Source organism: Branchiostoma floridae, chromosome 13 (assembly GCF_000003815.2).
Source record: "Branchiostoma floridae strain S238N-H82 chromosome 13, Bfl_VNyyK, whole genome shotgun sequence".
NCBI classification, from domain to species: domain Eukaryota; kingdom Metazoa; phylum Chordata; class Leptocardii; order Amphioxiformes; family Branchiostomatidae; genus Branchiostoma; species Branchiostoma floridae.
The window spans coordinates 6531364-6555764 of record NC_049991.1 but is presented as its reverse complement, the minus strand read 5'-3'; the positions used below and the strand labels follow the sequence as shown (position 1 = coordinate 6555764).

Here is a 24401-nt window from a genome sequence, read left to right as displayed (position 1 = left end):
GAGGACTGCTGGCGTATGAGCACACGGTAAATATACAAGTGTTAACAATATGTTTCTGAGCCATACCAAGAAAGAGGGAATAGCTATTGTATTAGAGGTAAATTATCCACCCTAGGTGTATAAGGTGTCATAAGGCTTGTTTCTTTGCTATAACTACCGACTAAAACCAACGAGTGAGCGTAGCGGACGAGGTGGTTTTATTCTTTTCTCTATTTTCTTTGCTATAAATACCGACTAAAACCAACGGGTGAGCGACGCGGACAAGATGGTTTTTATTCTTTTCTCCATTTTCTTTGCTATATAACCACCGAATTAAACAAATGAGTGAGCGAAGCGGATGAGGTGGTTTTATCCTTTTTCCCATTTTCTTTGCCATAACTACCGACTAAAACCAACGAGTGAGCGAAGCGGATGAGGTGGTTTCATTATTGTATTCATTTTGCTTGTGTTCATACAGGACAATCCAAACGTGGACAAAATGGTGGATGCGATCGTCGCCGAGTATCGGCACCCGACAACACCCGACGACCCGATGGCGATTCAGCACCAGTTCTCACACGTACACGGGGATTACACGTTCGTGGGACCCACTGTTCTGGTGGCCGATCACCATGCCGGTGAGAGTTTAGATATACTTCTTTAGATTTCTATATGCATTTGACATCGGTTCTGTGTAGGGGTGGGGACCAGTACAGGAACAAAACCGTTTTTTCCTCTTGCACTATAAAATTTGACTCAGTGGTCCAGATTTTGGGACCTGTTACTAGAAAATGAACACATTTTATCAGTAAGCGTCCACACGTTTTGGGGCTTACCTGTCCAATAGAATAACAGGAGAATAAAGAAGAGGTTATAGTTATTTTCATCAAGTTTCTACGGTCAAACGCACATACGCAGTTAGCGTTGTTTATATGAAGATAAGATTTTTTAAACGCCTGGACCTCAATTACAACTTTGAACCCGCGCCAAACAACACTTCCAAGTCTCCGAGTATCCAAATACACCAATTATATACCGAGTATCCAGATTAAACCTTGCTGTCACTCTACAATATTCGAATAAATATGGACGTACACTTGGACAATCACATGCATGTTATTTGTAGTATCTTCATCAACAATTGTCGTTATCTTTCCAGCCGCTGGAGGGCGTGTATTTGTCTACGAGAACCAGTACCGACCTTCCATCCACCCGAACAGACCCGACTGGGTGGGGTGTGACCATTCCGACGACTTCTTCATGATCTCAGGACTCCCGTTCGTTGACTTGCCGGAGATAGAGTACTCAAGAGAAGACAGGGAAGTCAGCTTGAGTCTGATGGCGTACTGGGCAAACTTCGCAAGAACTGGGTAAGACTAAGCAAATGTGGCGATATCAGACGGCTACAGGGTATTCAAGCACCAGGCCCCGTTTTTTTTTTAATTTGATAAAACTCAGCCCTGGACCCGGCAACAAATTGGCGCAGTAATCGTCAAAACAAGGGACCATCCCACTACACATCCGTGTCACTGACATCTGACAGTTGTCAAAATCATATCCAGTTGCTTGAGTAATGCTATTTGGCCTATCTTGTTACCTAGATTATTGTCTAACCTTCATCGACGTACCTCAGCGGGTGATGGTCCCATAGTGATTTTGTGCCCCTAGCAGTATCTGCATGTACTAGACCATTACAGGTCGACACCCCCTTCCTGACGGTGTGACGGGTCGTTCGGTATAATATAACCAGCTGCTGCCGCGCCGCGTGCCTGCGAAGCTGGTGTGTCACGCCGAACGGCGGATATACCGGCTACTAATATATAGATACAGATATATAGTGTGGCATCGTCCATTGACAGCTGATCAGCCTATCGCCAAAGGAGGGGGAGGCCAACGATCCCCTTTTGGGAGGGAGGTAGCAGTATAGGTTTAGATAGGATCGATTAAGGTGAGAAGGGAAGGGGAGAATCACTAACATATTTGTGAAGGCTGGGACTATGACGTTAAGACGTACACGAAAACTGTAAATATCTATCTTCAGTTTCTTGTCTTCATTTCATAGATTCACAGATCTGACTAACATAAAGTTAAAGATTGACATATACTACCAATAACGATCTATTGCACATATCCTTAATACATTCTTACAATATCTAAATCCACTTCGGAAGTTAATATAATATGGTATGATCTGTTTCAGGGACCCGTCCGACTCCACCGGCGGCCCCACTGACAGCCCCTCCCTGCCGACCTGGCCTCAGTACACACCTGACAACCCGGTCTACATGAAGCTGGACGTGGTGCCGAACACTGGCGTTGGGCTCAAGCCGGAGAAAGCCAAACTTTGGAACGAGGTCATCCCCAAACTAGCTGCTGAGAAGAAAGATGAACTTTGAAATTCGACACTTTGTACACATACTTTATGAGCTGCAACTTTAAAGTGTTTCGCTTCCATTGATATTCTATATAAAATATACAGTACAAGTATATTGATTACCAGTATAATTCCTAATTCATCTGCGACCAAAACTACTTTGAGATGTAAATATTTGTTGTTGGTAGATGTATGCAAAGTTTTGTTGTTGTTGTTGTTGCTTTCGGGCGTAAGCCCTAAGTGGCCCCGTGTAACATCCTTTGGCTTTAACTGGGTTATTTTGGGGGTACGGTCGGGCCCCCCGAATATGCTTCAGTCGCATCAACGTAGGACCCGGCGACCAAAAAATTGCCGGAACTTGATAACAGTGGTGAAAACACCGAAGGATATCCAATGGAATCCAGCAGTTCACAGGGACAAATTTGAGGCTTCAGAGACGGCTCCAACTCCTACCGACAACGTTGCAAATGTGGCCGTAGTACTAGCCGTAAGAAATGTAGCATTCTGTCTTAGTCTGTCTGTAAGTATCTTTGTATCATGTTATCATGTACTTTACCAGCTGCAAATGAATGGCTTTCATATATCTAAGTACAGGTAATTCTTGATGTCAAAGGTAATTGAAATTTTTCGATATGTTAGAAAGGGTTAATACTAGTGTACGTAGAGAAATGTATAAGAGTTTTTGTTTGAACTCTATATAGGGAGTAAAGTATTGTCTTTGATTTGTCTGTGTGGTGTGTGTCTAGTTACATTTAACATAATATATGCATTTACTGAATCATTCAAAAATGAAAATCAAACTGAAGTTGGCACTGTATAAATCTGTAAAGTTGATTTCTGTGTAAGCCAATTAAACAACATTGTGCATGCAATGGCCAATGTTAATAGTAAGATACAATTATGGAACCCTAATTTTCATTACATAATTTTTTAGACAAAAAGACAAGCACCGTGGATGTATGAAAGGGGTAAAATTTGCCACCATGGAGGTAAAGTTTGTCATCACTGATTGAAATTTTTAGTTTTTGTTTTCCATTTATAAACAACTCTTAGACTACAATGGGAAACTCATTTATTAACAATTATGACAATAAAAAAATTGAACAATTATGACTGTTTCAGACTAGACATTGTGCATTGTTCTTTTATATGTATTGTAGAACAAAATCCTAACTTAAACATTTATGTTAACTCCATGTGGGTGAAGAAAAGAGACATATACTATTACTAGTATCAAATTATCATAATATTCAGAGCATAATATTCAGAGCAGTTCTACTTCTAATGCATTGTACGTGAATAAACAGATTCAATATAATACATAACAAAATTGATTCTAAAAAGCACAACTTTGTTTTTTCACTATTTTTTTTCCATGCAGTCAATTAAATGATCATTTTGCTGTCCTATACATGCACCTTTATTGTAACATTACAAGACAGGTTTCAATAATATTGCCTATCCTTCAAGTTTTCACTGAACAATGAAAATAGGATAAGGCACAAATTTTGTAAAAGATTTACAAATCGCATAATGTTCAGTTATAGTAATGCAAGAAAACTCTTGACATTTCCTGACCCACCTTACAATGTATAAGTATATTTGACATGATTTTTTGGGTAATTTTTAGCAACATTAAGATTTCAATCATCAAATTTCAAAGATTTCGTTGCACTCTTATCAATAAAGAATGTCTTATTTTTGGGGTCTTGGGCTTCCTTGTAACCAAGTCCTGACACTTTTCCTTCAGTCATTTTCCTATACATAGCTGTTTCAAACTGAGATGCCAGCAAATTGTTCACGCTAGACTCCTGGGACTTATCCATGGCCATCCTGGAATGGGGTGAACCTGAAGTGAACTCTGATTGGCTGCTTGCTTTCTTGAAGTTGAAAGGTGATTGGCTGTTTCCTAATGCAGTTTTTTTGCTGGCACTTGATTGGTTGTTCTTGTCGGGGGTGCTCTTCATGCCTCCCATAAGCCTGAAGAACTTCTGCTGCCTCTCTATACTACCAAGAGAGGCTGTGCCCCATTGGCCGGCCTTGACAATGGGTGTGGGTGACTGAAAGAAAAAGAAGAAGATTTAACATTTAGTAAGCACAAACATTGACCTAAACTAAGTTGAATTTTAATTTCTATCAAAGACTTTTTTACTAGTATTCAAGTACATCTCAGGGTAGAAAATTGCAATGCTTTACTGACTGACTTGAACTGACTCTGACTAACCCGACATCTGCTTGGAGAATTACTTTGCACAAGTGCTCATTTTTAAGATTTTATTCTACATTCCAAGCAACCTTGAAAGCAAGCAAAGGATTGGTTGATGCTTACAAATCTTTTTTTCTGTGCTAAAAAAGTTTACCAGGAGTTAATTTTGTGGTAGGGCCGTAGGGGTAATATGGAGTTTTGTGGTGGGTTTGAGTTTGCAGTGAATCTGTCAATGCAAAAACTGCAAACATAAAACCAATGCAAATATCTTTGCATTTACAGTAGCACAATTAGACCCATATACATATAATATACTCACCTCTGCTCCCTTCACTGTCTCCTTCTGTGTCTGTACATCTTCCCTCTTTCCTGTGACAGTTTCCATCTCTTTCTGAAGCTGTCTTCTCTTCTCTCTCTCCTGTTCTCCCAACCCATCCGGGTTCCCCTCTTTCACACTTACAACTGTGACAGTGTCATTGTCATTGTCATAGTTAAACCCCACGTTTGTGTATTCCTCAGAACGGTACGATTTAGTCTTGCCATTGACCGTGTACATGCCATAGTCCCAACTTTCTGAAGTCTTTCGTTTTCTTTTGGAGGGACTTGCTCCTTCATTCTGTTCAACTTTCACTGCTTTTACGGATGCTGTACTGCTAACATGGTCTGACTGATCCTTGTTTTCGGCCTTGTCTTTGGATTTTTTCTTGTCCTTCTTTTTTCCCTTCTTAGTTTTAGGTTCTGTTGAAGACGGTTCCTGCTTCTCTTCTTTTGCTTCTTCTATTTCTTTATGCTTCCTCTTCTTTGCCTTCTTTTCAGACTTGACGTCTGTTTTGGGGCTAGAACCACAATCAACTGTTGTGTCTTTCTTGTCAGATTTTCCATGCTTTTTCGCTGAGGAATCGGAAATCTTTTTTTTCTTCTCCTTTTTAGTTTTTTTCATGTCAACTTCAGGAGTGTTTTCTGACTTCTTGAGATCCTTTCCTTTTTGTTTTTTACTTTTTGTTTTGTCCGAATCATCAACATCACTTGTACTCTGATGTTTTTCGTCTTTTTGTTTCTTTTCTTTCTTCTTTTTCTTTGATTTCCCGGATTCTTCACTGGTGCCAGCCTCCGACGAAGCCAATTTTTCTTTCTTTCGTTTCTTTGTACTTGTCTCTTGGGATTCACTTTCCACTTGGGCACCCTCAGCTTTGTCTTTGGTTGATTTTCTCTTTCTTGACTTCTTTGTCTTGGCATCACTGCCATTTTGGACGCTGTCAGGTGTTTTTGAAGATTCAACTACAACTGTTTCTCCCTCCTTTGGACTTGATCTTGTTTCATCTTTTTCTACAAGAACAGCATCCTTTTTATTCGCTTTCTTCTTAGCAGACTTTTTGGACATCTTATTTTCACTTCTTTCATCAGCGGTGCTGTCAGAAGTTGCAGATGACTTCTCTTTGTTCTTCTCTTTTCTTTTTTCCTTCTTTGTAAGATTCTCATTTGGTACTGTATCATCTATAACAATGACCTCCTCAGTAGCTTTCCTCTTTTTAGACTTTTTCGGTTTGATTTCCTCATTATAAGAACTGTCCGCTTTATCAGATGAGGCAGCTTCTATTGGCATATCTTGCTTCTTTTTCTTCTTCTTGGAATTTTTCTTGTCTTCATCTTCGATGACAATTACATCCTTTACTGTCTTCTTCTTCTTGGACTTTTTCTCTTTCTTGGCACCATCTTTTTGGTCATCTTGTGTAGGCAATACTTCTTTCTTTTCCTTTTTCTTTTTCAACTTTTTGTCACTTTTCTGTGCTACAGTTTCTGCCTCATTGTCAATTTCAACTACAACTACTTGTTTTGCCTTCTTTTCCTTTTTGGAGACTTTCATTTCACCGTCTTGATGTTCAACTTTCTTCTTCTTCCCCATCCTAACCTGTAACAAAAGGAAAAAGAAAATTTTGGTTAGTTGTTGGTGAAAAACCTTTCAGTTCTAGGTACAATTAATTTCTGCTGGGGCTGTCTTACACAAGGCATGAAGTTCTTGTCCCTATGACTGTGAGACACCTCCTTCACCTTAAAAAGTCACGTGCAGGCGTACGACAGCGAGTAACTGTCTGTTTACCATTGTCTTTGGAGACAGATGGATTCCAACAACCAACAATTTACAGAAGTTCAACTATGCCGTATACTAATGACATCCTATGGCAAAGTGGTTAGGCTAGCTGATACCATATCGATAAGTCACAGCCTCGCAGGTTCCGTTCCTGGCAAGATATTTTTGTTCTTTAGAATTAGACAGGCACTTCAAATTCGAGTAAAAATGGGTAGCAGTGGTAACGTTACGTAACGTTACATGGTCATACAGTGGGTAATCACATGGTCAGGATCACATAAAAATTAATCACAGGATCACATTAATTGTCACTCTAGCTACAAGTTTAATTTCCAATCTTTCTTTGCATGCTAGTGTAGGGATTGCAGCCCTTCAAATTAAAGCTATAATCAGTGGACTTAGCTAATAGTACATTGTGCTAGATTCTAAGAGAAAAAGCGACAACATATGCGATGCGCACAACATGGGGGAGGGGGGCACAACATGTTCGACTTTGTTCTGTACAAACAAAACTCACCCCTCACTGAAGTCTTCTGCAGCTGGAGGTCAAAATTTTCGCCTGTGATTTGCGCTTGTCTTCTACTTTGTAATGATACCTTGGTACACTATCAGACTCCTTTCTGATTTATAAAAATTGGCTTCAAAAGTTTGCACATACCACCACGCACACACAGTGTTACACATGCTGTGAGGGCGACAAAAATGACCAAAGGTACTGTAACTTGGAATTGGAGAAGGAAAATACGATAGAATGTTTCAAACATATTTTGAAAAAGGATTGGAGACAAAAATATATCTTTTGTAATTTCAAGTTGATTTTTATTGTATATTCAAATGACAGATGTCTTTAGTTCTATCATATTATTTTTTTGTGGTATTTCGCTGCCTTGCCACACTTGGCAACCCTTGACCTGGCTACTTGGGCAAAAGATGTCGCCATGGCAACTTTGAAAGTTATCCTTCCGCGTAGTGTGGAATTGCCTTTAAAAGCATTCTTTTTACATCATTTGCAAATTTAAGTTGCTAAAGTAATATATCTACTCAAAGCAAATTATACCTTCCTCTTATTATTCTGCATTGATCGCTAAGCTCAATTTTTTTGAGGATTTTTTTTTCTTTAAGCGGATGGTTTTGTGATGTTACCAGTTAGTTGTAAGGCATCAACAAAGATTCAAGATGGCGGCGAAAGTTATTGGAGAAAAGAAAGAGATCAGTCTTTGGGACCAAATATGTGCAGGTACGAACGAATTGAAGTCAATTTTTACATGTAGAAATACAGAATAAACATCTTAGATGTCTAAACATTCATTATTTACTGGCATTAAACTGTTTAACGCAAAAACTTTAGCCATAAAACCTTGTTTACAGCTTCAAATCAAAATACTTTTCCAAAAATGTCGTTTCTTTAGGAATTCTTGCGCCTTTAAGTTTTCTTTTCGTAACAGTGTCGGCTTCGTTGTTCTAGTTTATTGTCGAAAATGGTATGATACATAACATAGTTTTTATAGGTAACTGAAGCCTTCTCTCCTGGATGTGGTAACGACATAAACGAGGTAACATTATGTAGGTCATCATCGGTCGGCTGCAAGCTTTCTTAGGTCACTAAATTAAACGTTCACAAGCAAATTCCCATATGGAATTTGCAAGGAAAAATTATATTGCAGAGAAGTTATCGTGAACCACATAGAACCCAAAACAGAAATATGGTATTTCGAGCCCTGTTTGGTGTACGCACTGCCCTTGGTGTTTTCAACCCTTATTTAACTTCTGACATCTAAAAATCTAGTGAAGGCCAATATAAAAATAATCTCTTATATAGACTCTTATTTCATTACTAAAAATTTTAGGTTTATAACATTCACCAACATTTATGTGTTAAATGTTTTATTTTACAGAAGTGGCAGCCACAAGACCCCCTTTTGAGCCTCCAGAAGATGACGCATCATCTGTGAAAACTGATGTCATTCAATATGACGCCACCAAGCACAATCCCGTCTTCTACGGGCGGATGTTCGCCAAGGTTCCCGCGGACAGCGATCCCTTCGAGTCGTTTGACCCGTCCACCTCTCACCCCGCGTGCGTCGGGTATTCTCTCGTGGAGAAACCTCCGCCACCACCGAGTCCTCCCAGCACACCGCTGCCTGATCCTAGGCTATGTAGGTCTTTGTTTTTCTTCAACCAAATATTGGGAGGGAAACTAATTCTCCAGAAAGCCCTGTTGGATTATATAGATGACATCCCCTGGGAACCCTAAACTAATATGAGCGTGTGAAAGAAAGTTTGTAAAAAAATTACCTTCATTATGATATCGAAGTGGTTGAAAATATGACTATACACACAGAATAATAAGGTATACCAAAGACATAAGAACGGGTATACAGAACATTGGTATGCTATGACATTTAGTAAGTAGCTGTTTTTATAGTATTTTTTTTTTTTTTGCAATTCATGGCATACATTTGCTCATTTTGCAGCTGCAGTATGGTTGAAAACTTTTGTTGAAAATGGACAAAAACTGATGTGTGTGCAAATGTCACCCATATAATCAAATCAATATGGTCTTAGAGGGAGGTTAAGACCATATTGATTTGATTATAAAAGCCTTCCATAAATGTCTGAATAAAATGAAAACACTATATGAATATTTTGAGATTTACATTGTGATGATTTTATTCCCCAGGTGCACCCAGAGAGTACCTGGAACACTACATCTTCCCTGTCCTGTGAACATTTTGAGATTTACGGTGTGATGATTTTATTCCCCAGGTGCACCCAGAGAGTACCTGGAACATTACATCTTCCCAGTCCTGTGAACATTTTGAGATTTACGGTGTGATGATTTTATTCCCCAGGTGCACCCAGAGAGTACCTGGAACATTACATCTTCCCCGTCCTGTGAACATTTTGAGATTTACGGTGTGATGATTTTATTCGCCAGGTGCACCCAGAGAGTACCTGGAACATTACATCTTCCCAGTACTGTGAACATTTTGAGATTTACGGTGTGATGATTTTATTCCCCAGGTGCACCCAGAGAGTACCTGGAACATTACATCTTCCCCGTCCTGTGAACATTTTGAGATTTACGGTGTGATGATTTTATTCGCCAGGTGCACCCAGAGAGTACCTGGAACATTACATCTTCCCAGTACTGTGAACATTTGGAGATTTACGGTGTGATGATTTTATTCCCCAGGTGCACCCAGAGAGTACCTGGAACATTACATCTTCCCAGTCCTGCTGCCAGGGATGGTGGAGATGCTGAGGGAAGCCAAGAACCAGAGGTGCTTTGAGAGGAAGAGAACCAAGTTTAACGCCTGTGACTTCCTCACAGAGTGGCTCTACAAGTTAGTTCATGTTTACAATATGAATTTTGACTTTTAATTTCATAAGGTCGCTAGAACAAGGGATATTGGAGTTTTCATTTACACAGCCTTGTCTTTTGGATGTCTTTTACCTGCTTACGTTTAGATGCCTAAGCAGGGGTACAGATTACTGTACAATCCAGAGCATCATCTATTTGTAGTCTATAGAATTACATGACATGTCTTACCTTGTTTTCATGTTGGACCTCCAAAATTGTCTTCATTCAAACTTAGGGTATAAAATTTAGTTTCTTCCAGATCACTTCTGTGTCACTGACGAAAGATAGTACTATTTTAGTAGATGCTATCTGAAACGTCTGGACGTTTCCAAAATCAAATCCAGTGGCTTGAGTAATTGCTTTTTGGCATATCTTCTGTCTAATCTTCATCAACGTACATTACAGTAAATAAGATCCTTCCTTTAATGTCTTATCTCTTTGCTCCTTTGCTTTTTATAGGATGAATCCTAAATTTGCGGGAGACAGAGATGACATCACACTGTTTGAAATTCCGTTTGTCAAGAGCTGGTTGGAGGAACAGTAAGTTTATTCAGTTTCTTTCAACCGTTGTGAAATTGATTAATAAGCCTGAAAAATCCTTTTTTAGATTTTAGCTTAGCTTTAGCTTTAGCTTAAGTGTACTCTGGTAAGTCAAGAATAAGTTTACATTGTAAGTTGTAGCCCAAATAAGATCAAAACCTTTTTTTAGCACAGGACCATTTGAATTCTTGCATTTCAATTTCATTTGTCATTTGCCAATTAGGTCAAGAGACACAAGTTACAACAAAGTCATGTACTTTTTTTAGTTTAACTAGTTTTACTGTAATATCTAACTGAACACAAAAATTGGACTCACCCAAATTTTCAACTAAACAGCACCAGTCTTTGTCAAGGAATGAACAATCCACTGCTGTTGTGACATCACTTTATGTAGATAGAACACGTGACTCAGTAAGCAGTTTGCAGGAAGTCTATGGCATACCATGACAAAGACGGGTGCTGTTCAGTCTAAAATTTGGGTGAGCCCAATTTTGTGTTGGATATTACAGTTAAACTAGTTCAATAATGACTTCTACCAACACAGGTGAACTTTCAAGTTAAGTCATGTACTTTTTTAAATCTTCATGAGACAATACTGATTATGATTTTTTTTTCTTCAAACTCCTTTAGCCCCCGGCCCCCATTGCCTTTATCCTTACTGTTGTCTGATGAAGAAGCTGCCACCATCATCCAATCATTCTTCAGGGGATACCTGGTAAGTGCAACATATACGAACATATACCCACTTTGCATCAGGAGAATCCAACCCACTTTGTTTATGAGGTTATAAAAGCACTGTACTGGAAACTTCTTGAATGAATTTCAACAATGCACAACAGCAGTGGATTGTTCATTCCTTGACAAAGACTGATGCTGTACAGTCGAAAATTTGGGTGAGTCCAATTTTGGTGTTGGAAATTACAGTTCAACTATTTCAAGAATGAATGAATTTATAGTAATACCATGGTGCAATTAATGTCTGGAATAGAAAGTGTGGTTGATTACAAGAACCAATTAATATATTTGTCTGGCCTAAGTAGAAAACAATTTAATTTGAGATATTTTAAGTTAATTCAACATTTTACAAAGTATTTGTAATTGATGATTTGAAGACTGGTCTCATACCTATGTTCTTACACAGACAAGAAGAGACCCTGAGGTTCAGGAGCTGCGTCAGTGGCAGCGTGAACTGCGGGAGGAAGGAGAGGACATCTCCATCAAGGTCGAGGAGTTCTGGAGAAAACACGAGCCCTCGGAGGAGGGCCACGATCCCACGCAAAAGGCCTCTCCGAAGGGAACCCACAAGACCTCAAGTTCAGGCAGTCCCAGGGGTTTTAAAAAACAGAGGGCGTCTTCTGGGATTTCTGCTGTGACTTCAGAAGTGTCGATCAGTATAGAGCCCCCCTCCCCACAACCCCCACAGAGTCCGGATGTGTGAAACACAGGAGAAAGAAATTTGATGTAAGATGCAACCAACTTTGAGAATTTCTACCCCCCTTTCCTGTAAAAAGTGTATTACTATAGAATGGTTTGAAATCCTATAAATACAAGTCTGGAAAGGGATAAATTGCACACAATTGATGTTATTGTAAATATTTTGAAAAGTTTTGTGCATCATTGTGTGAATATGAAATTTACATTATATTTAAAACGGAGAGTAAAGGGAGTTCAAGCTAGAATGATGTTTGATATATCAAAATATGCACTTTCCATTGTAAATTTTCATTGGTGAAAACCTTTCATTTTAATGACTTGAATCTGTGCTTGTATATATGTATTGAGTTTCTATGTTTGTGACTTGAAATGGAAGAAACAATTAATAATATAATAATTTTTACCAAAGTCATTGTTGTAGTGATTTCTAATGTGGTGAATCCAAACTACATGGGGACTGTATCTAGTTTTGTTGAAGAATTGTTTTGAGACAGCAATGAAAAGTAGTGTAGATAACATTTAAAGTTCTGTTTGTCCTTTTTTTGGTGTCATGGTGTACATATGCTTGTGCATGTATGCATTGTGTGTGTATGTGTACATGTGTGTCTGTGTGTGTGTGTGTGTGTGTGTGTGTGTGTGTGTGTGTGTGTGTACATTATATGTATGTCTTGGTGGTGTGATTGTTCACATGTATGTAGGTGTGTGTATTGTGTGTATGTGTGTGCATCTGTGTGGTTATATGCTTCATAGGCTAAGGGATTAACTATTTTTTCTAATTGAAACTTTGAAAGAAAAAAACAGCAAAAGCAGCCTATTAGAGGAACAAATTTTTACCTTCCAACTTTATTCAGTCTGAGTTAGTTTCTAGACCCATTGAATGCACTACGGAGTTTTCTTTTGCATTTTACCCTTCTTGACTAATGTGTTTTGCATTTTTAAAGCCACATCGCTATTAATAATTTTTCATAATGTAAATAATTTGTCATGTATTTATCAGAGTTGTTCCTTTTGAAATATAAATGATATCATTTTTAACACTTCACTTAGACATTGAGAACAAGGAGGTAAAGAGGGTTTTCTAAGGAAAATTTGTCTTGGAAATGAAAGTCATTAATTTGGTACAAAAATATCACGTTATAATCGTAATAGTCACGCTACGATGCATATATTACTTTGAGTATAATATGTGCAATTTCTAAGAGTTACGTGTTTTTACTCATCCAATGTTAATTACGTTTCAGTGATCAACCACCACCTTCCTCAGAGCAGTTCTAACTGGTTCCATTGCACTGCAGCATAGGTGTCGCTGCTTACAGATGCGGTCCCAAACGTATTTACATATATATGCATACAGAGATAATGCGCTGTTTACAATGTTTATATTTTCAGATATGTAAATTTCTACGTTTGGGATCGCACGGGGAAGCAGCGACGCCTATACTGCAGTACACTGTGAACCAATCAGAGTTGCCCTAAAGAAGGTGACAGATGGCCACCGAAACGTTAGTTGAATGAACCGTTTGGTTATGTACAAAGAATATGGATACTTAGTGACTATACGGATGTTGATAATTTCTAACTTCAAATCAAACCTCTTAAAACAGTTTTTCAGTACAAATAATGTACCGCGATTTTCCCCACTATTCCCGAACTAGGAACATTATCTTTATAATACATTGTACAAACACTATATCGATATCATAAGTATTCTTTTTAATCAAAATACAAGCAAAGTTATCATCAAAACATCGATGGCAACGGCAACGTCCGAGGTGAAAGAATGAAACACCAATGAACAGAATGATGTTAATAGCAAAACGAAACAAAACTTAAGATATGCGTGTTGTTTTATATACTTTGTTATAGTTTAGCATTTTGTGCAAAATGTTAGAAGTGGTGACGATGTCAAAGTTTAGATTATTAGTAGCCGTCAACATTTGCATTATTATTTCTCTGAAGGACGGGGGTCGATATCGACTTCCAACATCCTTTGGCCCATTGGGCCAGAGGTCTGGAAATGCAGTTATAATGTAATTAGCATTGAACATGTAGGTTAACTAATAGAAAATGATATTACAATTCACAATGGGTACGACGTTAGATGTCAGTAGATGTGGTAGAAGAAATTTTGTTAGTGATTTGATTGAAATATGTAGAACAGACGACACTCGTCACCACTGGAAGAGCAGATCCTCCCGACCACCTGAGTACTTTGATTTGGCCTGGCGGTGGCAGAACCTGTAGTAATAGACAGGGGGCGCTCCTGGTGGACCCGGCTAGGCCACGTCCCCGTACAGAGGCGGTTGGGAGGGTCTGCTGTTGTCGCTGCCCCGTGACCGGGACGTTGCGTTGCCATTGACGATATTTTGACGAGGCGGGTGGCTGACGGCGCGCGCGCGGCGTTGGTTCTCTGCGTTCACCTTCCTCAGATGGTGCCTTCTCTTCAGACGTGCTAGCGTCCACAACTTTGGTATAAACATAAACAACAACAGAATCCAACCCGTTATAACCAGCCCTGTACAAACAGCCGGATCGCGCCAGTCTTCCTTCTTCAGCGACGTAGCTCCTAGCGTATGCATTATGGTCCAAGCAACCAGGATGAAACCAGTCAACCAAGCACTATTACTGATACAAACAATCTCAGAAGTCCGCTCTCTACGAGTGCTTTTCGCTATGGCAAAGATAAGGGTTAGAAGTCCTAAGAACATGACATAAGTGAGGGATTGGATGAGGGATTCTTTTCTGACGGCGCACTGGAAGATGTACTTGACTGTGTTGTCGTTGGTTACCGCTGTATAGACGGCTTTTGGGGGCACAAGAATCAGCCATTCGATCGACACGGCTACTTGTACTGCTATGAGTAAAATAGCAATGACGAACATAACAGGGCTGCTAGGGGGACGCGCCATCCCCGTACGCGCGATTTTGGCCAACATGGCGGCAAAGCAGACCGCGTACGCCAGTGCGAGACCCACCCGGCGCAGCCCGCACACGGCGTCCGTCGGCTCGATGACGAAGAACACCACCGTTACGAACATCAGTAGGATACCAACCAATAACAGGTAACCTAATGCGGTTGACGATCGCTTTGTTTGAATGCTCTGTAGCGTAACGGTGACGTAACAGGTGAATATCGTCATGATGGTGACCCCTAGCCCCGCCGCTACGACGACTAGCAGCCCCCACAAACTCTCCAGATCGGTGATTGGCGCGAATACGTTTCTGGTTGCGTTGATACCGGTGGGTTTTGAGGAGGGAACGTTGTTACACTGTGGACAGAAGGACGTATCCTTGCACGCGGAAGTCGGACGACGTTCGATACCCTCGGCGCTGTAGGCGCGAACTGTCCACGGCGTCAACTGGAGAGTGTTGTCCGTCCACGTCCCTACCTGTAGAAAAACAACAACAAAAACAAAGAAACGTCGGTTTGGATTTTCATAAACATAAACTAAGTAACCACGATGACAGGGAACCACACTCCTAACTTACCGTAATACTAACAGGGAATATAATCAAAATCTGCAAATGAAGCTTTTTTAAACATTTATTCTAAACTTCGAGCCAGAATCATTATGACGTAAAACCATGCGTCGCCAATGTCGATATTTTTAACCCATACTTGTTGATTTTCGTCATGTTTTAAAGGGAAAAAAATCTTTAATATGGTATCAGTTTTTTAAGAGTATATGCATATGTTTGCTCATTGGAATGATAACATTGATATCACATATAAAGCCGTGAAAAAATGAAATCACTGCATGACTCATTTGACGTTTGGACCTACTTCTTTGTAGCCGTAGGATCCCCCGCTTTGCCGCTGGTAGTTGAGAATCTTCATCCGCGCCGACGCATCACCACTGGGCGTGAATTTGAATATCCCTCCGCTCTCGTCCGTATACGAAACTGCGCTGATTTTGTCCACGATTTCTTGCAGTCTTCCCACCGAACTCCAGTATGAGTCGCACAAACCGGGAGTTGAGCACGTTTCTCTCCAATACTGGTGTATACCTGTTGCCATGGAAACAACCGCGTTGATGGTGCTCAGTGCGCAGCCGTCGTCCAAGAAGTCAAAGTTCACCACGCGCGAATCACTCCCGCACTGCCTACCATATTTGGCTATGGTCCCGGGGAGGTCACATTGAAAGAGATATTGCCAGAAGGGTTTGAACCAGGGGTTTCGCTTGTTCTGTCCTGGTGTTAGAGATGACACGTAGTTTTCAAAAGTCTGAGATTTTCCTATTTCTGTTTCCAGCCTTAACGCTCCCCTTGTGGCATGTTTCAAGGTCACGTTTGACGAGAAGAAGGCGTTGTCGTCTCCAAGGCCAAAAGCGGAGACCCAGGTGAAGAGGCCAACGGCATCGCCTCGCGAGGCGGCGCCAATAAGGCTGCGCGCTTGCGCAGAAGATAGAAACAGCACGACCGCCTCTGCTCCCTTTTCCGCGTGTTCTTTTAGTGCCGCAATCGTTCTGTCGTAATCCCCACTCTCGTGAAACTTCTTCACCTCCACTTCTGTCGCAATACACATCCCCTGCCGGTTGGCGGCAGACACGAAGTCATTTTTCAACATCCTAAACATTTTGTCTTCACTGTTGACAACGGAGACATAACTAAATCCCAACCTTCTCAGAATTGCGGTTGTGACGTTCACTTTTTGTTTTTCCGACGAAACAGTGTTTAGAAAGTTCGGGTATCTAGATCTGTCGGTTAAAAGTCGATTGTTTTGGCAGGTGCCTATTTCCGGTATTTGTAAACCATCCAAAAAAGGTGCCAGTTGTTGCGACTCGTCCGCCATTGATGATCCAATGTAACCGGCTATTGGCGAAACTAGGTCTCCTCTTGGAGTTTTTCCCGTGCTGTGTAGATTCGAAGCGTCTCTGACAGCTTTTACTCCACTCGAACACGAGTCTATTATGACAGTTCCTAGCCTGATCGTGGGGAGTAACTCTCTGTCAGCGTTGACTTTATCCAAGGCGTACAAGAGCGCTTCCACTTCTTGCACTACCGCTTTGGATCGCAAGGCGCCACAGGCGAACGGAGACGACGATTGGCTGGAGTGGATGGGGAAGACGGCAGGTATGATTACGTCACCGGGGATGTAGATGACGTAGTCCGAACGTGCGCATTCGTGACAGGTGCCCACGCAGTAGGATGTGGACGCCACAGGCATGTTCTGGTCGTTATAGGCGGAGACATCTGATGGATTCAGCTGTAGTGTGCCACCTGCATACCGGCCAACCTGTCACAGAAATGGGAAAATTATAGCAATTAAAGATAAGATACATAAAATGTAAAGGTATTAACACACAAGTAGGCTTTTTTAGGTACAGTGGGTTGTTATCCACTGTGTCTGGGCACGGTAAAAGAAAGTTGAACCCATCCACCACCTTGTACCATGCAACCTATAAACCTAGGTCGGGTAACCATTTTTACACATGTTCGGGTTGAGGAAAGTTGTGTCTCTTCCAAGGACACATCGTCTAATCAGGTTTGCCAGAAATCGAAGGTGAGACCTCATAGCCACTAGAGGTCACTGCACGTGCGTGGGGCACCAGTGCGGCACTGCGGGGTTCGTTCACTGCGCCGCTGCTATTTTCGCCAATCTTTTTTTTTATAATTTAGATATTGCGTGATACGTAAAAGTATTACTTAGAAGACTACAAAATACACAGCGCGTAAGAAAATTCGTTCTTTATCTCTGAAATTCCTTGAGTCATCTACGAACCCCGCAGTGCTGCACCGGTGCCCCAAGTGCAGTGAGATGCCACCTTAGGCCATTCGACGCCACCTAAGGAATGGCACTATGTGTCCCAATATTAATCCGTAATTCTGCACACACAAAAAAACAGTGGTTGATGACATACCTTGGTCATTTCAAAGGCACCGCCTGGTATCCTCTTGTAGTTCAGTACATCGAACACTGGATCGGCAAACCGGTCTGGAGTGAATCTGAAGTTACTCCCACTGACGGACTGAAAACTCAGACTCTTCAATCTCTCAAAAAACCGCACCCCTTTTCCCATCACGCATGCGCTGACGGGGCCCAGACAGCCTCCAGACAGCACTGCTTCCAGCGCATGCGCGAACGAGTACACGGCGTTGAAGACCGGTAGAACCAACGGATCCTGCTCGAACCCAGAGTCTCCGTCCAAAACCTCGTTCCCAGCGCAGTTCTGTCCAAAAGTGCCATTTTGAGGGGAGAGGTCGCAGTGAAAATATTGTTCCCAGAATATTCGGAAAGAAGGGTTACGGGTATAGTTTGCGGGATTTAAAGTTTTTAGATAATCTTTGAATGTGTTGATTTGTCTTGTTTCTGTTTCGAGTGACATTGACCCTTTTGCTACTGAGTCGAAATTATTTTGTTCAATAATGTCCTTCATACCAAAACCCAACCATTGAAACTGTGCAGAAACCCCAGCTCGTGTGGCTGCCTCGAAAACCCTCTGAATACCCTCCGTTTGAAGAAGCAACACCACGCCCTTGGCCCCTTGCTTGCTTCTCAGAACGGAAATGACGTAGTCAAGGTCAGCGTCCGTGCTGTTCTGACGTACATACTGTGTAGATGAAATGCATACGTCATCATTTCCCGCGATCCTTCGGAAGGCTTTCTGATTTGTCAATCCGTAAACGTCGTCTGAAACGACTACCGACACGTATGTCCATTTGAGAGCTTTCACAATCTCGGCTAAGACGGCTCCATGTGTCTTTTCACTCGGTAGGGATCGAAATAAGTAGGGATACAACAAATCGTCATTCAGTGTTGCGCTCGATGTCGTGTAGCTGATTTGAGGAGTCTGCGTCGAGGCTAGAACACTTGCTATCGCGGCGGTAACTTGATCGGACTCCCCGCTGATAAATCCAGCAACTTTGTCCTTGTCGTCGCTAAGATATCCAGTGCCCCCACTTAAGAAGTTGGTCACCTCTAGAGCTGCTATTTCGGGACTATTGCAGCTGTCAATCACAACCCCACCCAACGTGACCCCAGGTAGTAGGGCGGAGTCACGGTTGATGACGTCAAGTGCGAAGAGGAAGGCCTCGACCAATTGGAGACTAGTAGGGGGTATGACATCACCGCACGTGAAGGGCACGTGGCCGGCGGGATGGACGGGGATGAGGGCAGGGATGATGACGTCACCTGGAGTACGCAGATGAGGCTGTCCTTCGCCGTTTGGGAGGAGGAGTGTGAAAACCAGGCTTACCGTTGCTAGGCAACATGGCGCCATGCTGATTCAAACCTGTGCATGGACCAAAATCATCACATGTCAGTCAGATACATCTAACTTTATATATATTTTAGAAAAGCCTTCACAGTTAACTATCTTCTTGAATTAGGCCACAGCAAGTAAATTTTATGGATGACATCCTTTGCAGACTGCGAAAATAGTGCGATAGGGCGAAAAAAACAAGATGGGTGAAAAAAATAAGATGGTTACATTTTCAAGAATAGGCGCCATAAATTTGTGATGACTGTTGTAAAAAGAATTAAAGGGACAAAACGTGGTATCAGAGCCAACAAGGCATTTATTCCTGTATTTAAGACATGTACTGGTGTGGTAAAAGTGACACAAGTGTGGTAGACTGGTATCAGACCAACAAAGTTGGTAACCACACTCATAGCTTCCATATTGGTGTCAGTTTTACAACTATCAAATAAGTTCCATTTCTACAACTATAGTCCTGGGTACCTCGCAAGTGTCACTTCTACAAGTACCACTATTAGGCTACAACACAACATATTTGCTCATTTTGATACTTTATCGTCATGTTGACCATCCCTGCAGAAGAAAAATTATTGGGTTTTTTTCTGAAATCAGGCGAAAATTAATGTGCGCGCTGATGTCATCCATAAAATTTACTTGCTGTGGCCTTAAGTACGTACGCACCCCAATTGAAATACGCACCCTAGATGCGAGACTGAAAGGTAAAATGGAAAAACTAAAATTAGATACGCATCCCTTCTTCACAAATCTTGAATACATCTTGGACGGGATACATTCATATTTATTATGCTTTCTTTTTATTTTTCCCAGCCAATTATGCATAAACCATCGTCATCATGATATTTACAAACTTATAAATCGTCTACTTTAAGTTATAAAACCAGTTAGAATAGCCAAAACTTTGTACACAAAAGCAATATGTATACTTTTGTATCCTTCCTAGAAGTGCATGCATTGACCCATGCAAGAAGACCTCAAACAAAGTACGCATCCCAATTAACTTTGGCAACAATTTGCAGCACCTTTATAATTTGGAAAGTTTTAAGAGAAAAATTCGAGAAAATACGGTATAGCTTTCCAAATGTCACGTATGTTGTTTAAATCGTCATGCCATCATCCGTTGTAATGTGGGTGTAGGCGGGCGGGTTTTGTTTGAGTGTTTAACTTTAGTTGCGTGATACGAACGGGTTACCCGTAATACGGAATTATATGGGTGCTCAAACTCACAATAAAATGGGAGTAACACGCCTATTTCAAATTGCATAGCAGGACACGCACGTTATCAACCAAGCTTGCATAGAAGTGGGGTGCTGCCGTCAAATTATTGAAATAAGGTCTTGCCATATTTCCGTTTCATTATTTATCCAAATAGACTATGATTTCCTCCTTTTGATACTTACTTCTGATATAATGAAATGAACATGGCTGAAAACGTTATTTTTTTTAAACAGACGAAAATGGATGCGGTCGTGACTGTCATTCATGTAACGTTTGTTCACCTTTATCCGTAGGGTAACATATATCCGTTGTTTCTAAAACAGGGCATTTAAGGATTTTAAGTCGAATGACGTTGGTTTCAAACTGTAATATATAGGTTTATGGGATATAGTTTTCTCCACGGATAAAGGTGAATTAACGTTAATCCAATCAACATTGGCCTAATGCGATGGAAGTTTTCTAGAACTTTCCTTCTCTTAGTCTCTCCCTCCTTTCTTTATTCCCTTCCTTTTCCTCTTTCTCTTTCTCTCTCTCCCCCTCCCTTTCTCTCTTTCTCTCTCTCCCTCTCTCGCAGAAATTTGCGGTATCCTTACAAAATCCTAGCCTTTGGCTTTGCTATTTCTTCAGGCTATTTCAAATTCAATTTTCCTAACCGTTATTCATCAAGCTGTGTTCACGTCCGTACGTAGGGGGCCTTCCTTGAGGGGGCAATTGCAACATTCAAAGAATGGACCCTTTCGACTAACGCTGAAAGAATTTCTGTCAATCTTTCAATGATACAAGCGTTTAGATTGTTTCCTTGTATCTTAGTCATCGCATAGCTACGTACTGATTTCGATAAAACGAATATGATAAACCGGTACTATTAGGTACTAGTAGTGCGCAGATGTTTTCCTAATTGTATAACGCTAGCTCTACCTACGTAAAATGCCCATACAGTTAATGTCTAGTCGTTTTAGAATGAACTGTTTCCAATGTGAACAGTAGGATAAATTCATACTTCGGTCAAGCTATCAAGAACGTTAACCGTCCTTACGATTGACAATCCACAATGTAACCATAGATTCAAATGTTTGGTTTTCAAAGGATCTCACTCCCACTATTTCCGTTTCTAAAAGAACTGTCAATGTGAAACGTACGCTAAATTCATTCATAGTCGAGCTGTTCAAAATGTCAACTAGCTATCATGACCACAGCGGAACCATGGACTCAAATACTGGATTTCCAAAGCTTTCGAAAAATCTAATAATAGTCTCCCAACTTAGATGATTCTAAATACTAGTAACCACAAACAAAATGGAAAATGTTGCAAAACAAACAACACGATGAGATAAACGTTGACAATAGTGACTAAGGTATAATAGTCTGACCCAGGCCTGGCCGTTTTATTTTGTGTGACCTCTTTCTTTCCCCTATAGAACACCCCACCGTCGTGCAGAGAATTGTAAATATCAAGAGGTCATCTTGGGTCAAGAGAAATCGCACAGGGCACATACCGGAATACAGAGGCCGGCGCTTTTGTCCATTCTCTCCCCTGAAAACAGAATTACACTCTCAAAAATGGAGATTATCTATCCACGGGTCAAGCATTTTCTTTAACTTAGAGAAAATGCTACATGTACGTCGCATTTGCTTTTCCTTGGGCAACGAGTTGATAATGAAGCTACTACACCAGTTTGAAGCGTACTTCTTTTAGCAACGAACCTGAATAGTATACTTTCTGCTTCGAATTCCCCTACATTTTTATAAGCTAGCTGAATGATAGTGACATATTTTACGCCAAATGCTATCAATATTTCCAGGATTTTCCCAAACAAGCCTATTTTCTGATAACAATAATGCAAAACACTCTGATATTCTCTCCTATACAATAGGGACACAAATACATAGTTTTATATGGGGCCTCCCTATTCCTTACCTTCGACAGAATCCAAACAACCACCTGACGGAGTCTTCCTCAGACGTGTGTATGATTGACAGCTCCGTCAGACGACACTTGAGTTCACCAGCCTTGGCTGTGACTGTAGCGATGCCGCGGTGCAAAAATTCTGCCGGCGACTCTGGCGGAAACCTAGCAGACTGTTTCAACTTCCCCGGTTCGAGCCTTTGACTCTGAGGTTCTTAATATTCAAGACGGGTTGTAGAAGTCACCCTTGGGGGGCATAGAGGGGTCTTTCATGCCTTGTTGGCGTCCCCCAAGCTCAAACACTGGGAGAACCGGATCCAATTATGGAGCACTGAGACGGAGAATTTTGCCCTAGGGTAGCGAACGCAGCTAAACGTAGACGTTTGTGACACAGACGATTTATAAATGACAATTATCCACACTTTTTTCGTTACGCAGCGTTCATAGTGTAAGAAAGTCATTTCCATATTTTCTTTAAAAAAAGATTTTACAAACTTTAAAATGTATTAAAAAAACGTAATAAGATACAAAAGAACAAATTATGAGTCATAGAATGACGTTGGTCTACGGAGGTCACAGTATAGAACACACCCAAAAACAACGTTTTATTGACAGACATAATTTTAATCAATATTTTAGTCATAGAAGGTTCTCATTCAATACATTGTTCATATAACGCTACAAAAATAGGAGTCGTTTTTTTTCAAAGGATATTATTTTTGTGATCCAAAATTCAAACCCCAAAATAGCTGATGACTGGCACGGGCGGGGTTACGTTAAATATTAGATGAGACCCCAATTATTCGCTTGAACAATAGAGAATGATGTTTTGCCTCAGGACGTTTTTTCCCGCCATTGTTGGCACGCATCAGTCGAATGTCGCGGGACTTAACACAAGGGAGTGTCTCACTGAAGATGCGGCACGTTTGCGGCCTCACTGCGACACGTTTGCGACATCATTGCGGCAAAGTGATCTTGTCAGAGTGTCTAACGAATTTCATCAATAAGAGTGAATCTTTTTACACTTGTGTGTGTGTGTTTTGTTGTATTTTTATTTACACTTGAATGTTCTGTATGATTTCCCATTGTAAACTCAATGGTAACAAATCCAACTTCGGTGCCGCAGTACAGTGAAATCTACACACAAACGTGTTAGGGGAGCGGGCGAAATTGGTTAGAATTTTATCAATAGACAAAAAATGAGAGCTTTTGTATTTAAGAGTAATGGATGCGCGATCACATTCGTTCGATTTTTGTAGTTGGATTTTCATTGACACTCTACGACAAAGCAGATTGTCCACGTGCATGTACGATTTCGAATGTGAACGACACAAACACGTCTGTTCCACGACTGTCGTAATCTTATCGTACGACGATGAATAGGACCGTCCTTTACATGTAAAGAGAACAATTCCCGACATCAAAATAAATAAAGTCATTTGTGAAACCCACAATTCCCCCTTTCGCAAATATACGTATAGCAGTATGTATAACATAATATTTCTAATATTTGCGGAAAATCATAGAATTTTTGAAAGGATAGAACGGTATTTTGAAAAATTTCAACTCATACATGAACTTGTTTGAGAGCAATTTCTTTCATACTTAAAATGACTAAATAACTAGAGTTCAACGAACCCATCTCTTCGCCAAATAATCATGCCTTTATTTAAGACTTTAAGGTCTTTTTGTTCCTCACAAACACACAAACATTACCAAAACCAGACTGTGACCTGACAGATGACCTGGTAGCATCCCTGGTCAATCAGAATTTCATGCTTGTCAATTTAGACTTTGTCCCCAGTGTAAGGGCGTCCTCCAGCAAACCATCTGTATAACAGCTGTGTCCATAGATATAGGTCAAAATGAGATATATAGAGCACAGTTTATTTCTGTTAATACGTTTTGCTGCAGTACCTTAGGAAGCCGCTAGGGGGCCCACTATCATAATTTATCTTCGTTTTCCTGACCCCTACCCACCTACCAAATATCATCAGGATTTTTTCAAGGCTTCTCGAGTTATGCATTCCACAAACAAAAGGACGCACACACTCGGCCTGCTACCGTCCTAACG

General features: G+C 40.8%; 4 protein-coding genes across 4 annotated transcripts in view; 2 read left to right on the top strand and 2 right to left on the bottom strand.

Annotated features, from left to right (window-relative positions):
• LOC118428684 overlaps positions 1-3474 on the top strand; it is a gene marked incomplete in the record, with an annotated part of 43226 nt that extends 39752 nt beyond the window's left edge. The window contains 4 exon segments of the mRNA XM_035838816.1: positions 5-26; positions 458-617; positions 1139-1349; positions 2180-3474. Coding sequence (XP_035694709.1) covers positions 5-26; positions 458-617; positions 1139-1349; positions 2180-2375 — 589 coding nt within the window.
• A 13-nt stretch (positions 3475-3487) lies between these two features.
• On the bottom strand, positions 3488-7337 carry LOC118428687 (lysine-rich nucleolar protein 1-like). The gene is made up of 3 exons (XM_035838820.1): positions 7166-7337; positions 4879-6468; positions 3488-4413 (listed from the first exon to the last, which is right to left on the bottom strand). The coding sequence occupies exons 2-3, from the start codon at positions 6460-6462 to the stop codon at positions 3997-3999; spliced, it is 2001 nt and encodes a 666-aa protein (XP_035694713.1). The 5' UTR covers positions 6463-6468; positions 7166-7337; the 3' UTR covers positions 3488-3996.
• A 423-nt stretch (positions 7338-7760) lies between these two features.
• LOC118429547 (IQ domain-containing protein K-like) lies at positions 7761-12510 on the top strand. The gene is made up of 6 exons (XM_035840069.1): positions 7761-7885; positions 8544-8804; positions 9845-9995; positions 10472-10552; positions 11183-11267; positions 11694-12510. The coding sequence occupies exons 1-6, from the start codon at positions 7825-7827 to the stop codon at positions 11988-11990; spliced, it is 936 nt and encodes a 311-aa protein (XP_035695962.1). The 5' UTR covers positions 7761-7824; the 3' UTR covers positions 11991-12510.
• A 1075-nt stretch (positions 12511-13585) lies between these two features.
• LOC118429653 (metabotropic glutamate receptor 3-like) lies at positions 13586-22682 on the bottom strand. The gene is made up of 4 exons (XM_035840235.1): positions 22340-22682; positions 17848-19218; positions 15771-17222; positions 13586-15375 (listed from the first exon to the last, which is right to left on the bottom strand). The coding sequence occupies exons 2-4, from the start codon at positions 19204-19206 to the stop codon at positions 14263-14265; spliced, it is 3924 nt and encodes a 1307-aa protein (XP_035696128.1). The 5' UTR covers positions 19207-19218; positions 22340-22682; the 3' UTR covers positions 13586-14262.
• Positions 22683-24401: the final 1719 nt, after the last annotated feature.

What these genes read in the sequence shown, in the direction of transcription:
- LOC118429653 (XM_035840235.1), bottom strand. Translation starts at nt 19,206, where the DNA reads ATGGCGCCATGTTGCCTAGCAACGGTAAGCCTGGTTTTCACACTCCTC. An exon ending in GTGCCTTTGAAATGACCAAG is followed by an intron (nt 17,223 to 17,847) that starts GTATGTCATCAA and finishes TTTCTGTGACAG; the next exon opens with GTTGGCCGGTATGCAGGTGG. An exon ending in GATCCTACGGCTACAAAGAA is followed by an intron (nt 15,376 to 15,770) that starts GTAGGTCCAAAC and finishes GTTTTTCTACAG; the next exon opens with GTAGGGACGTGGACGGACAA.
- LOC118428687 (XM_035838820.1), bottom strand. Translation starts at nt 6,462, where the DNA reads ATGGGGAAGAAGAAGAAAGTTGAACATCAAGACGGTGAAATGAAAGTC. An exon ending in AGACAGTGAAGGGAGCAGAG is followed by an intron (nt 4,414 to 4,878) that starts GTGAGTATATTA and finishes TTTTTCTTTCAG; the next exon opens with TCACCCACACCCATTGTCAA.
- LOC118429547 (XM_035840069.1), top strand. Translation starts at nt 7,825, where the DNA reads ATGGCGGCGAAAGTTATTGGAGAAAAGAAAGAGATCAGTCTTTGGGAC. An exon ending in GCTGCCTGATCCTAGGCTAT is followed by an intron (nt 8,805 to 9,844) that starts GTAGGTCTTTGT and finishes TTTATTCCCCAG; the next exon opens with GTGCACCCAGAGAGTACCTG. An exon ending in CTCACAGAGTGGCTCTACAA is followed by an intron (nt 9,996 to 10,471) that starts GTTAGTTCATGT and finishes TGCTTTTTATAG; the next exon opens with GATGAATCCTAAATTTGCGG.